Source organism: Phocoena phocoena, chromosome 9 (assembly GCF_963924675.1).
Source record: "Phocoena phocoena chromosome 9, mPhoPho1.1, whole genome shotgun sequence".
NCBI lineage: Eukaryota > Metazoa > Chordata > Mammalia > Artiodactyla > Phocoenidae > Phocoena > Phocoena phocoena.
Window position 1 is genome coordinate 37,182,334 of NC_089227.1, and position 14,331 is coordinate 37,196,664.

At 34.7% G+C, this 14,331-nt stretch overlaps 1 protein-coding gene across 3 annotated transcripts in view; it reads left to right on the forward strand.

Moving 5' to 3' along the window:
- The window catches only part of CRPPA (CDP-L-ribitol pyrophosphorylase A), a 296,085-nt gene that overhangs the window by 161,573 nt on the left and 120,181 nt on the right, over positions 1-14,331 (forward strand). For all 3 annotated transcript variants that reach the window (XM_065884349.1, XM_065884350.1, XM_065884351.1), the window contains one exon: positions 13,289-13,420. In XM_065884349.1, coding sequence (XP_065740421.1) covers positions 13,289-13,420 — 132 coding nt within the window. The remainder of the gene's footprint in view (positions 1-13,288; positions 13,421-14,331) is intronic.

The window sequence follows — 14,331 nt, forward strand, 5'->3', positions numbered from 1 at the left end:
AAGTTTTAGGAGATCTTTGCTTCCGGCTAAATGGTTACTAGAAAGTTTGTGTTGTGGGATATAGAAATTCCCTAAGATTAATTGTGATGGACGTGTAACTGATGATGTGTAAAGAACTGATTCTCATAGGACATACCTTCTGGTACTCTTTCTTTTAACGAATAAAGGTTATTTTCAGATAGAATGATGTTCTAATGGGTGTACAAATAGAATGAATTCCAGAGAACTTTTTCTCTGTTTTCAGAATAATTTTTTTTTCTTGATTAAGCATGGAGTTTGGAATCACTAATTTTCTATTTTAAGTAGTTTACTAAACTTGGTCAGATGAACAAAGTTGTTTGAATTTGCCAGTGCTGTCCTAGCAAATCAGTTTATAAAATTTAACATGAAATGAATAGGAGGCAAAATAAATGAAAATAGCCTCCTTTGTTAAGTGGCTTACATGAATTTTAGCCCTAGAAAAGGAAGTAAACAATTGGTTTGGTCATTCCGTTTTTAAAAATTATGTCGGGATTTCCTTTATTAGATTTCTTTTGTGCATTGGATTCTGTTTTAAACAGTGGAAATGGCCCTTAGCTTAATTATGTCATGCTATTTCTTTACAAAGATGGGACTAAATATATTTTCAGTACCGTTTATTATTTTAAAATTACATGTTATGCTTCTATAATTTATTAGAAATATATATGTTAATATGAACATAGCTAAGCCTGACTTTGTTTATAATATCTAAAAGGATTTTACTTCATGGAGAAAACAAAATTCTATTTTTGTAAAGGAGGTGTTGAATAGAAAGAATTGGCTATTTAACGTTTTAGGAGATCTTTGGCAAGGTAAGGATGTGAACCTGGAGTGGGATTCAAGGTATAGGTACTAGGTGTGTGCAAGTAACACACCTGCTAACCGTGTCGAGTTATTTCCTTGTCTCTGAACCTTAGGTCAGAATTTTTATCTATAAAAGAGCAGGATGTTCTTGATTGCATCTAAGTAGCTTCTCTTTCTAAAAATATTGTCTATACTACAAAATTTTGTGATGTCTTTTTACTTTTATATGATCCACGACGGATGTCTTTTACATAAAGATATAGTAGAGCAATTTAGATGATTACAGTCATGTTCAATATGAATCAGGTGGTAGGATATTCCTTTTTTGAGCAATTTTTGACACCTTTCTGTACTTTAATCCTTATCACAAGACTCATGGGATTTTAAAAATTGTTTCTCTTGTGTTTACCTCTTTCTTATTTATCCTCCTCTTTCATAGGCTGGGTTTTATTGTGTTAAGTCTAGCTCTTCCCTTTTTGCATTTGTCCCTTTTTTTCTAACAACAGTTGCAAGATTAATTTTTCTCCCATCTCCCAAGAAATCTATCCTTCCATGTGTAGCCAGGTCCTGCCTTCTGAAAATGATTTATTAATCATTAAAACTCACACCAATGCTGTTTCTTACTAATTCATCTTAAACTTACTTTAGGTGCTGTCTAGTTAGCACTTTACAGGGAACTATCCTAGTCTCTTCATTATCTAATTAATTGCTTAATATAAATTCATATAGCATTTACTGAACATCTGTGTGTCAGGTATTTTGACATACATGTAGCCTATTTCATCATGTAATACATTTTTAAACTACATCTTACTTTAGAAGAATGAGGCATTTCCATATGTGCTAATTTTCCAGATTTTCATATCTTGATCTGAAGTAAGGAAATAATTTTATTTAGCTAATTTTGTTTTTGTAAATGAAGATTCTTAATAATATGAGCTTAATTAAAAGACGAGAAGTGACGCAGTGGTTGGGAGGTCACAGGACTCTGGTCACTATCTGTCCCTTCTTTCCACCACCCTAAGGTAAGAACTGTAATTAGGTCTGTTTGAGAAAAGGGCAATTTAGCCTGGAATAGAAGACTATCAGGATAGATCTTCTTAAGTATAAGGGAGAAAGCTGAAATTTGGAAGGCTGAGTGGGGTCTGAGTCTATGAGGAGTACGAGGAATAGCATTTCTATTTGGAAAGAGTAGCACATAGGATGGTTAGAACTGGAAAGAGCCAGTGTATCTGAAACAGAGAGAACGAATCACACATTGGGGAGAGTTAAGGTGAGAACTGCACAGGTCTAGGTCAAGGTGGGCCTTCAAAGTTTGAACTCTATAAAGGAGTACTGCACAGTAGAAATTGATGTGATCAGCTTTGCATTTTACACATCATTCTGGATGCAACACAGAGAATGGACTAAAGTGATCCAGGGGGATTCCTTGATGCATTTGATTTCATTTAGAGGCTATTGCAGTAGTCTAAGAAATAATGGTGGTGGCTAGGACTAGGGTAGTTTTATAGTGAATATGCAGAAATGGCTAGAACCAAGATATATTTAAGAGATAGAAGTACCAAGATTTAGTGCTTCATTTAATGAGAGGAAGCATAATCTCTGATTTTATGTTTTGTGAAATTGGGTGCATAATAGCAAAATAGGCAACATTAGAGAAGGATCTTTATGGTTTGTTTCTGAAAGCTGAATAGGCAGATGATTATCGTGAACTTGTTGGCAGAAATAATTAGATTTCACTCATATCCAAAAGCTTTCTAGGCGTTTGTGTGTTGGTGTTTTATGTGTGTGTGTGTGTGTTTGAACAGAAGTTTTTATCCTAAAACCTATACTTGGAAAGGCAAGTTACATGCCTCCAAGGCCTCCTTAATAATTGAATTTTAATAGAATTCCAGGTATAAGCACAATTTAAAATACCTTTCATATTATACTGCTTTTGTCAAGTTATGTAGTGTTTGTATGATGGATCATGTTTTTTACAAAATTTTCTCTGTACTAATGCTACACATTCTGAGAAAAAACAAAAACAGTAAAACAAATCTTGTCCATGGTTTGAGTCATTAGCAGACAGGAAGATGGTAAGAATATTCCAAGCCTAAGCACTATTCCCTTAGGATAAAAATCTATAGCTACCTAAAAATAGATTACTTAGGCAGTTTTCTGGAAACTCAACTTTCTTTTATTGAAAGAATGGAAAGGTGATGGAATTAGTGCAAAAAGCTTCTTGTTCCAAACATCCTTTGGCTTGAACCCTACTTGCAATAAGTTTATATGTGACACTTTTGAAAAGTATAGCACGATTCAGTTTTCCAGGCACCACAGGTTTTATTTTATGGGATTTTGAAGTTTATACTTTTTCTACTCAAATGCTGGGACACTTTATTCACTGGTACCTGCTAAGGTAGAATGCAACAGGTGTTGCCAAGACAATCCTAGTGTCAGTAGTGGAAAATTCTTATTTAGGAATGACAGGACTGTTAAGTCTGCCTGTCTCTTCTGAGTACTCTGAGTATTATACCCATTTCTAGGTCATTTGAGAAAGAACTATAAATGTCTTCTGAGAAAATTCAATGTGTTTATGGTAATAACTGAGTTCTAGGATTTTTGCTCAACCAATGAAAATATAACTGATCTTCTGTTTCTTGTTCTTCCCATTTGTAAGAAATGCAGCTCTCACGACATTTATAATTCTCAGAACCCCACCCCAACCCCAAATGTGGCCTGCTAATGCATATTATTAGTATAATTATGTTAATGTTAGTAATAACAGACATTCATTGAATGTTTGACATAATGAGTCACTATCCTTTTCTTTTAAAGTAAATAATCCCATTTAATCCTCAGAGCAATCCTAAGAGTTGATTATCATAGATGCTGTTATCCTCAGTTCAAGAATAAGCGCTGTGCTCATTTCACTTTATCACATGACATTGATGAGGGACGTCAATACTTGCCCTTTTCAAGTAACAATAGATTGTTGAAGAAAAGAGTCTGAAAAATCGTTTAGTAGAATGCTCTCATTTTACAAGAGATAATTGAGGCCGTTTTCTCTCCCTGGATCTGAGATAAATTTTTTATATTAGGGGTGTCAAATTGTTCTTGTAGAGGGCCAGATAATGCATACTTTAGACTTCATCGCCCATATGGTCTTGGTCGCAACTATTCCACTCTGCTATGGTGCAAAAGCAGCCATAGACAAGATGTCAAAGAACGTGTGTGGCTGTGTTTCTATAAAACTTCATTCACAGAAAACAGGCAGGAGGCTGGATTGACATCATGGGCCATAGGTTCTCGAACTTTGGCTTAAATTTTCAATCCGAAATGATCTATTTGCCACAGTTACTTAGTACCTTTACTAAAATATCTGTTAGACATTCTTTAATAGACGTATACTCTCTGGGTCATCAGTCTCATGATTTGAAGTATTGCTTGTGTGCCAATTCCTACATTTTTACATCCAATTTTCATTATTCCTATGTTTTGACAGGAGTGTTTAAGTGCATGAAGTTTAAAAAGTTTGTAATCATCTTCTTCCTTACAAGAACCGTCCCTCCCAAAAGTGTCTCTTTTGTTTTCAGTTTTGACCTCATCACAGCCACTATAACAGGTTTTGCTAATTGCAAATCTACTATGTTACTCTCATTGTCTGGAAGGGAAAAATTTTCCTCTACCCCTCTAAGTTCTTTTGGCTGGTCTAATAATTGATACAAGGCAGATTAACAGGAGAAAAACAAATTAATTTTGTATGTGCAAAGGTACCCAAGAGTAATCAAAGCAGCCTGTTGATATACCCTTTTAGACAAAGAAACTTAGGCTTCAGTACTAATTAGTGAAGAAACTAAGCAGAGTGTGTTTACACAGACTTCTTGGCCCTGAATTCCCTGTCTCTGGCCATAAGAATGTCTGTTTACCTCCTGGTACAGGGAGGGTGGCTTCCACATGGAAACTTATTTCCTGCTTTCGGTGGGACATAAAGGAGGCTCAGAGTGTCCTTGTACCCACTGTTTCTCAAGTAACTTTAATTCAAAACAATCAGTATGTCAAAGTGGTATATTTGGGGGTGGCCTGCCCTGAACCCTGTCATTATTTAAACCTTCTAGACACTCCTCATCCCCTCCTGGACAAAGCTCAGTCAGATCATAAAGCCTTGGGCTGTTCTGGCTCTTGCTTAATTTTATCATCCTTATTCTTCTTTCTTCACTGAGCAATTTGCCCTCTGGTAATACTGAACCACTATAGTTCTGCACATGTACTGTGTTACCTGACACATCTGTGTTTACTCTGGTGAGTTTTTCTACCTGAGACTCCATTCTTCTAGTGCTTGCTTGCTTGACTCCTATTATCCTTAAAGTATGAGTGACAATATTTTGTCTTGGAATCCTTCCTTTACATTCGTGTGCTCAGAGTCTTTTCCCCTTTTTCAAGACAGCTTGTGTAGACGTTCAGAAATGTTTATTGACTTGAATTTGCCTTGACATTTTCACTTACAAGTGTAGGTACATTAAAACAGAATCAGTTATTCTTAGAAATTCAGTGTTATAATGGACTTTTGTAGTGGTTTGCCCCAATGCATAGAGTGTCTTTACTTGTGAACTCCAAAAATACCTGTTTTTTAAAAAAATCAGAAAATGCTGATCTAAATGGCCTGCAGACAACCTTAATAATAATAGCAGTAATACATTTTATCATGTAAGATGAAATTTTGACAAGTCACTAAAATATGTAAAGATTATATACTAAACTCAGTGAAGAATCACACACCTGTGTTTTGTAACTTCTTCAGTGATTTGTTTTCTCTGACAGTTTTTCTCAGAGTTTTCTCAAACAGAAAAATAAGTAAATAAATAAATACAGAGTTAAATGTTTCAGCTAATAGTAGCTAAACAAATCAGTGCTTCATATTGTGATTGCTTTTAACTTTTGGTTCTAAAATTTGTTACAGACGATACAGATGTTACTTAAGTTAATTGTAGTTGTACATAATGCTTCAGATAATTGTATTAATAGCAGAATACAACAGTGGCAGTGTTATGTCCTTATAAGAGAGTCAATCTTGTGAAATAATCTGAAAAATGTTCATTTTATGATTTTTTTACATGTTTTAAAGTAATACTCGGTTTTTCTATTGACTGTTTAAAATACGAAGTTCTCAAGTCCCTCCCATCAGGAAGCTTGCACAAGTCTCTTAGATAGCCTCATCCACCAGAGGGCAGACAGCAGAGGCAAGAAAAACTACAATTCTGCAGCCTGTGGAGTGAAAACCACATTCACAGGAAGATAGACAAATGAAAAGGCAGAGGACTATGTACCAGATGAAGGAACAAGATAAAACCCCAGAAAAACAACTAAATGAAGTGGAGATAGGCAACCTTCCAGAAAAAGAATTCAGAATAATGATAGAGTGAAGATGATCCAGGACCTCGGAAAAAGAATGGAGGCAAAGATGGAGAAGATGCAAGAAATGTTTAACAAAGACCTAGAAGAATTAAAGAACAAACAAACAGAGATGAACAATACAATAACTGAAATGAAAAATACACTAGAAGGAATCAAGAGCAGAATAAATGAGGCAGAAGAACGGTTAAGTGACCTGGAAGACAGAATGGTGGAATTCACTGCTGCGGAACAGAATAAAGAAAAAAGAATGAGAAGAAATGAAGACAGCCTCTCGGACAACATTAAATGCACCAACATTCACATTATAGGGGTCCCAGAAGGAGAAGAGAGAAAGGACCCGGGAAAATATGTGAAGAGATTATAGTCGAAAACTTCCCTAACTTGGGAAAGGAAATAGCCACCCAAGTCCAGGAAGTGCAGAGAGCCCCAGGCAGGATAAACCCAAGGAGAAACAGGCCGAGACACATAGTAATCAAATTGACAAAAATTAAAGACAAAGAAAAATTATTAAAACACGAAGTTCTCATTCCATTACTTTGATCTTTTAAATAAGGATCTGAAAAAAAAAGTATATACAAATGTAACATTTTTACTGGTACTGTAAAACTCATTTACTTTTTAATTCTTTGAATCAATAGAAACATTTAAACATTTTCTATGGTTGATATTTTAATGCAAAGTACTATTTTATTTACTACCTTTTATTAAATGCCATTATTTCCCAACCTACTAGCTTTGCTGGTATTTTATTTTGTTAAGATTTACAAATGAGTTGTTAGGCATTTGCTCTCAGTTTCCATGATAGCTTAAAACTTAGTTTCTATTCATCAGAATTGTGAGTTGAATTTCATGATGGCATTGATTTAAACTTGTTCTAAAACAAAGGGCTTTAATATTAAAAGCTTGTTCTTTTTAGAAGTACAATTTATTAAATTAATTTTTGTTAATAAAATCCATGTAATTCCTAAGTATTACATGGAGAAGTGAGATGAAAGTTTTTCTGAAGTTTTTGGGGCTTTTTTATCCTTAAGATAAACTCTTACTTTGATTTGCATAGTATTGGCCAGTTTCATCAATTTTTAGATTTCCCTGATATATCTTTTGAAAAGTGATGTTTTGAAGATGTTGGGCCTCATTCATACAATTTACTTTTCTGTACACATATGTTGATAATTTTGCAGTATCTCTTGTGTGGATTCAAAGAACCTCTGGTCTATCTACCAATTCTTTCTAACTCAATTATTTGATAATTACCAGAACTTTCATTTTGACCATCCTTCCTTCTACTTTGGTGGGCATTAAGCAATGCATTACTTGGATATATACATAAGCTTCACAAATTGACTTTTTTCTTAGTCAAATAAACAAAGAGTTTGTTTTCCCTTCTACCGCAAATCCTGACTCCCTTCTCAGGCCTTCCTGTGAACATGGACTCTGGAATGAGACAGAAGTGTTAAATGTGGTGTTATGGAACATTCCTGATGTTTTAAAGAATATTGTACGTGATATTAACTATTGTCCTTTAATTAATGTACCTGTCCTCAGTGACAAGTGAAAAATCACATTTTATAATATATAAAAGTAATTGGAGTTCATTGGGGACCAGGGGGTATATTAAATGGTTACTAAGACAAATATAAAGCATGTGTAGAATTAACGTAGAAGACATGAGGCAGAGAGAAGCCTTTTCCAAACTCTGAGTGCCAGAAACCTCGCCCACCCACAAAGCCATGAAGTTATCCACATGTTAAATGTTTAAGCAGTTTACTATTCTATAGGAGTGAATTTGCTACCTTAGAAAAAGATGAAATTACATTCTTTTTTGGGGGGTGGTGAGTAGGAAGAGATCCATATCTTTTTTGTGTATGTCTGAAAAAGAACATTTAGAAATGGCATCCTAACTGGGGAATGTTGTTTTTCTTATAATTTACATGTAGTAAATTAGTGAATGGTGCAAAAAGAGACCAAAGAATATGTATTTGGTGTAGCTATAAGCAAATCTGCAGAACTCAACCTAGATGAAATGTTTTGCTACATTTCAATGGATACAAGTGCTTGTATCCTGTCCAAACTGTTTATTAAGGCAAAAACATTTACATTTCTTGAGGTATCATGACCATTTTGCAGCCTTCTGCTACAGTTGTATAAATCTGTCCTGTTTTTAAAATGAAAGTTGATTGTATTGTACCAACTCAATATTTTCCTGGACCTCATAAGTAGCTGATGTATTTTAGAATTCAAAATTAGTAGCACAGTGTTATGTATATGCTTATATTTTACGTTATTGGTATTAGGAAGTACATCTGCTGGAGATTATCTTCCGGTTTTTATGGTGTCATCAGGCTTTCTCACATGGTGAAAGAGAATTTTGAGACGCATCCTACTTCTTCATGCTCGAATTTTATCAACCTGATTATATATATTTCATGAGGTCAATATCCGTATCTGTTTCTTTAAAAGTGACATATGTCAGCTACAATAATGTTTAGCACATACTAAGTATTTAGAAAAGCTGCGTTATTCTCCTATGTTCTACTACTTTATGTCTTAAAGTTTCCCTATAATTTAAGTACTTGGTTTGGTGGTATGAAAAACATAATAAACATAAACCTCTATTAAAAAGAATCAGGAGACCAGAAGGGGGAGCTCTCATGCCCTGAGATTATAGCAGAGCCCGACAGGAAGAAGAAACACTCCCCTTTCCCGGCGAAGACTCAGTGAATAGAAAGTCAGGGACTCTGTTTACTATAGCCCTCCAACTTCCTTTCCCCTTCAATAAAAGCCTTCTCCTTTTCTTGCTGTGTGAGAATTTGCACATGGCTCACCATGGTTACAGACACCGAATCACAATTCTCTGATGATCCCAAATGAATAAACCCGTCTTTGTTTTAGGTCAACAATGGGGTAAATAGGCAGTTTGAAGGTATATAAATAGTTCGCCCAGAGTTCACTTTTACGCATTATTTCCTTAATTGTGGAATCTCCGGTGAACAGAATTGACCTACTCATTTTTTTGAGTGCCGTTAACATTTTTTCTTTTCAAGGAGCTAGGATATGTTGAATCTTACAGACCTATAGCTGGAGTGAAAGCCTTCCATTCCTAGTTTAGAATCTCATGACTTGGTGAGAACTTTTAAAAACTATTGTACATGTAGCGTGTCCTTTAGTTCAACCTAGATGTTCTATGCTACAACATCTGTTTCTGTAAGAAAAATTAGCTTCTATGTCATTAGTAAATAAAGGAGTTAGGTCCATTTAATGTGAAGTTGCATCAGCTCGTGTGCAGCTTTTCCTAGATAGAAACAGCCAGAAAAACAGGAATAGAATTATAACCTTGGGAGGAAAGAGAAACACCCTCAGCTCAGCTGCTGGCCTGGAAGCAGAAGCCTTTGACGTTAAAAAAAAAAATTTGTCTCATGTATTAGTTTCTAAGAGAAGTGCAGTCAAACATTCCTCTGTGTTTATGGATTTGGATATTGTTTTCTCATAATTCAGTCTTTTTTTTTTGCTTTGTGTTTTAAAATCTATGTTCTTAGTAATAAGGTTATGGTTATTATAAGTTTTGATTTTTATTATGTACTGTTTTTCTTTATCTGTATCAATGTTTGTGTTTTTGGTCTTAACCCTATTATATTGCTACAACCTTCATTTTTGGTAGTATTTGCATGGTATGCCTTTTCATACCAGTACATACATAAATGTCTAATGAAAACTGTCTTATCCTGTAAAGTACATACTTCCAGGATAGTTTTCATTAGACATTTATATTATAACTAGCATATAGTTAGATTTTTTAAAAAATCCAATCTGATAAATCTGTCACTTAAGAAAGAGTTAAAAAGTGTTACATTTATCTTTATTATTTTTATATTTGGGATTCTTTCTACAAGCTTATTTTTTTTTGGTTATTGCTGTTGGCCAATTGTTTTGTTTGCTACTTTACTTTCCTCCTATGCTTTGTTGCATTGATACAAATAATCCTTTAGCCCCTCTGCAAGTTTGGAAACTATACAATATAATTGTATATAGCTTTAATTAAATAGCATTACTTTTTTTTTTTTTTTTTGCGGTACGCGGGCCTCTCACTGTTGTGGCCTCTCCCGTTGCGGAGCACAGGCTCTGGACGCGCAGGCTCAGCGGCCATGGCTCACGGGCCCAGCCGCACTGCGGCATGTGGGATCTTCCCAGACCGGGGCCCGAACCCGCGTCCCCTGCATCGGCAGGCGGACTCTCAACCAATGCACCACGAGGGAAGCCCCAGCATTAATTTTAATATACATAATTAGCTTTAATTTCTAATTAGGTCTCTAATTTCTGTCCCTCAAAAAAAAAAAAAAAAGATTCACACTTTATCTGTTGAATGTTCTCGTTTCAATATAATCTTGTCTCGAGTTTTAGGTTTACCATTATTTTAGACTCCCAGAGTTATAATTTATTTTTACAATTAATAGTTTATGTAATTAACTGGTATTTAAAGAATTAATTTTAGGCTCTGTTGTAGGACACTCTCAGGAAAATTAAAAATGAGTACCTGCTCCCAGCTCTGACTTCCCCGAGAGGTTCCCCAGCTCCTGGCAGCATGCATTTCCTCCTGGGCCAACCCTAATGGCAGTTTCCTGGCGCAGAGCTCATTCCCAGTTGTATCACAGTCATCGTTCCTTCTCTAATTAATGCATTACCAGCATTTTCACTCTTTCATTTCTGTGCATTTTAAATTTCTGTACAGGCTATAATTACCAGTTATAGTGGTCTTTTCTCTTCTGCTCCTTGTGCTAGTTTTACACAAACCGTCTCCCTACCACCCATCTTCCTTACTTTAGTGCAAGATTTTTCTGAACTCAAATTTTGTCAGGAAGACTTGTATTAAACAAGAAATGTCTGTCTGTCTAGCTATCTATCTAGGCTGGCAGTAAGGTTGCCCAGGGTGTGTATTGCAAAATTCTAGGGCATTCCATTCATCTAAAGTATGTTGGGCAAGGTGGCCGCTAGCATTTCATGGTATCTGAATAGTACAGGTAATTATACAGTTAAAAGAGTTAAACAGTCCTCTGAGGCTTTTAACTCCAAACAGTAGTATTGTTCCCCAGCCCAGCTGGTATGGGGCTATGTAGTGATCGGGCCATATGGGCTCCGGAGAGACTTTTACCCTCAGCCTGTCCCCTGGCTTCAGATACATACCGTGACTGGAGTTTCCAAAATTGCCTCAGTGTTGGGGAATTAGCCTGCTTTTTGTAGCAAGCACACCACAGCAATTTTAGGTTCAAACTCCTTAGAAGCCTTTATAGCACTAGTTTGACCAACTTTGTGAAAGACTACAGGGCAGGGAAAAAGGCAGGGCAGAGGTGGGAGTGTCTTCTGCTTTAGCTCCTGCGCTCATCATCTCACATGAGTTTAGGGGCTGCTTTTTTGTCCCCACTTCTCGCTCTACCTTGGTTTGTCAGGGGTGAGGGAAGGAGATCACAGAAGGTGGTATGTGAGCCATCCTTTCAGAAGGCTTCAGCTGCAAATAGGGACTGACATCTTTTGCAACAGCTGATAGTCATTAGCTTCCAGGTACCAGCAAGGGGAACACCTGGCTATAAGGCGAATTACTTTGAAGGAAGGTCTAGTATTTATAGTTCATTCACAATTCTTCCAGCCTGGGTGTGGTTTACCAGTCAGGAGTTAGTTTTACCATAAGTAATACTACCTGGTAAAAAAGCTGAAGTTTCACTTTCATAAGTTTTTAGGGAAACAGAGCTTAGGGGAAGGTGAGCCCAGGGTTTCAGGGTTACATGGTCTTTTCTTCAGCTATTCAGCAGATAGAAAAACCTGAAAATTATTCTTTCTGCTTTTTATCTTCCAAAAAAATTGTTTTTTGCTTTTCTTTGTTCTTTTGGTTTATGAATTGGACATTTTTAAGGAAAAAAATCTTTATTGTTACCTTAGATTTCAAGAGGTAGCAGCTATATGTATATGTTTTCAACTGACTATATTTAATGAAAAGTTCCAAGAAAGTTACTGAATATCTACTAAATTAAAATACATTGCACATTATCTCAATTATCTTTAAAAATGGATGTTATATAAGCAATTTTCCCTGGAAAAGCAAAATGTAATGGGTGAAAAAAACCCCTCTCATTCCCTTGTTTTACAGAAAGAACATAATAAGATGTTTTATTGTCTGTTGTCATAAAGAGCACATTTCCATATGAATGAGCAGAGAGGAAGGGATTAGTATAAGATTGGTATAAGGGATTAGTATTAGTATATAAGGTGGAGTATATTATAAAATGCTCCTAGTTAATAAATAAACAAAATTGAACAAATAATTCTTGTTTTAAAATTTTGATATTGCAAAAGAATACACATATTTCTTTATGCTCATTGTATATGTACATTTGCATTTTAAATAGGTTATTTTGAAGCTGTTGTTGTGATTTACGTTTTTATATCCCATGAAAGACAGACAGTATTGTATCATCTCAGTAGTAGTAGTTTGTAGAAAAGAGCACAGATCACACTGAGACTTTAAATTTAAATGAAAAATAATGCTTAAAAAATAGTCACTTGAATAATTTCAAGAAAAACACTAACACTGCTAAAAGAATTCTATATAAAATTCTTCTGAATTTACTTTAAGGAGTAGATTATTATTAAATTCCAATTATTACTTTGAAAGGGATTCTTCTAAAAAACTTTATGTATTTGGATAAGCAGTCCCTTATATTTTATTGTTATTGTTAATTTCTTAGCCTATTTATTTCTATCTAGCCTAGTTTCAAATTACAAATTAGGAAGTAAGTTGAAAGAATTGATGAAATCATATATTCTTTATATCAATATACTTGACTCTGACACAAATTGAAATAGAATATTAGCATTTTATACTTTTCAATGAGTGTTTACTACATCTGTATTTATAAGGGATGATTCATTTTATTAAGTATTTATGGGTTGAAATGATTAGAAGTTAATAAAATAAACATAATTTCAATATTATATGTGTTTTAAGCTTCTTTAATGTCATACTTTTCAAGGGAAACTGAATGGTACTCTGATTGTTACCTTTTATATTATTTTGCAGGTGCAATTTCTTGATTATGAATCAGTACCATTTGGTCAGAAAATGGAAAACCTAATGCAGATTAGAGAATTTGCCAAAGAAGTGAAAAAAAGAAATATTTTATTATATGGGCTTCTCGTATATTACCCACAGGTAGGTAAAATGTTGGTCTCTTCAGATTGTATGTTTTTTAGACTACAGTTTTATTGGTGGGAACCTGATTTTGTTAAGAGCAAAGAAATATTAAAAAAAAAAATTGGGCTGGTAAATTACTTATCTATTCATGTTCTGCAGCAGGTAGAAACCCTTGAATCTAAGGGAAAATTAAAAATCAAAACAAGTGTTTTGATTAGGGGGAAAAAAAAGATGAAAATTGACAAAGATCTTACACTAGGTAGCCCACATAAAATTGCCAGATATGCAGAGAAAAATACAGAATCCCCAGTTAAGTTTGAATTTCAAATAAATAATAATTTTATTTTTAATTCCAATTTTGGAATTTGAAATTTGAATTTCATATTTAACTGGACTCTTGTATTTAACTGGCAACTCTAAGGTCACAATCTTAGCTGTTTGTATAATTTAAAGTTGTTTATTCCTTTAATGCTGTGCTAAAGATGTTGGTAATCAAGACTCTAATCATTTGAAAGCAGTGGCTGGCATTTGGGTTACATGAGGGCATGGTATTTTAACTAGACAAAAACTCTTACTGGCGCTGTCTTTTAATAGCAAGTTACTTAAGCTGAAGGCAAAATGAATTAGCATTCTAGATTCTTTGTGCGGAGAAATGCTATTTAAATCAAACTGTTTGGAGAATCTGTTAGAGAAGATGGCTTTGCCCTTTGTGCATAGATACCTTTCATAGAACTTGCAGAAAGTTTCATGGTGTCTTAGAGCTGTACCACATAGGAGTCAAGGAAGTAAGATAGTCAACTGCTTTTGTTTCTAGTGGTCTGGAATAAAAGTGATTTGGTACTATATGGTTGATGAATTACAGCTATTGTTTATGAAATATTTAAGGTGCCTTTTTAGCTTGAAGGTAACAACATTTCTTTTGAAACAAA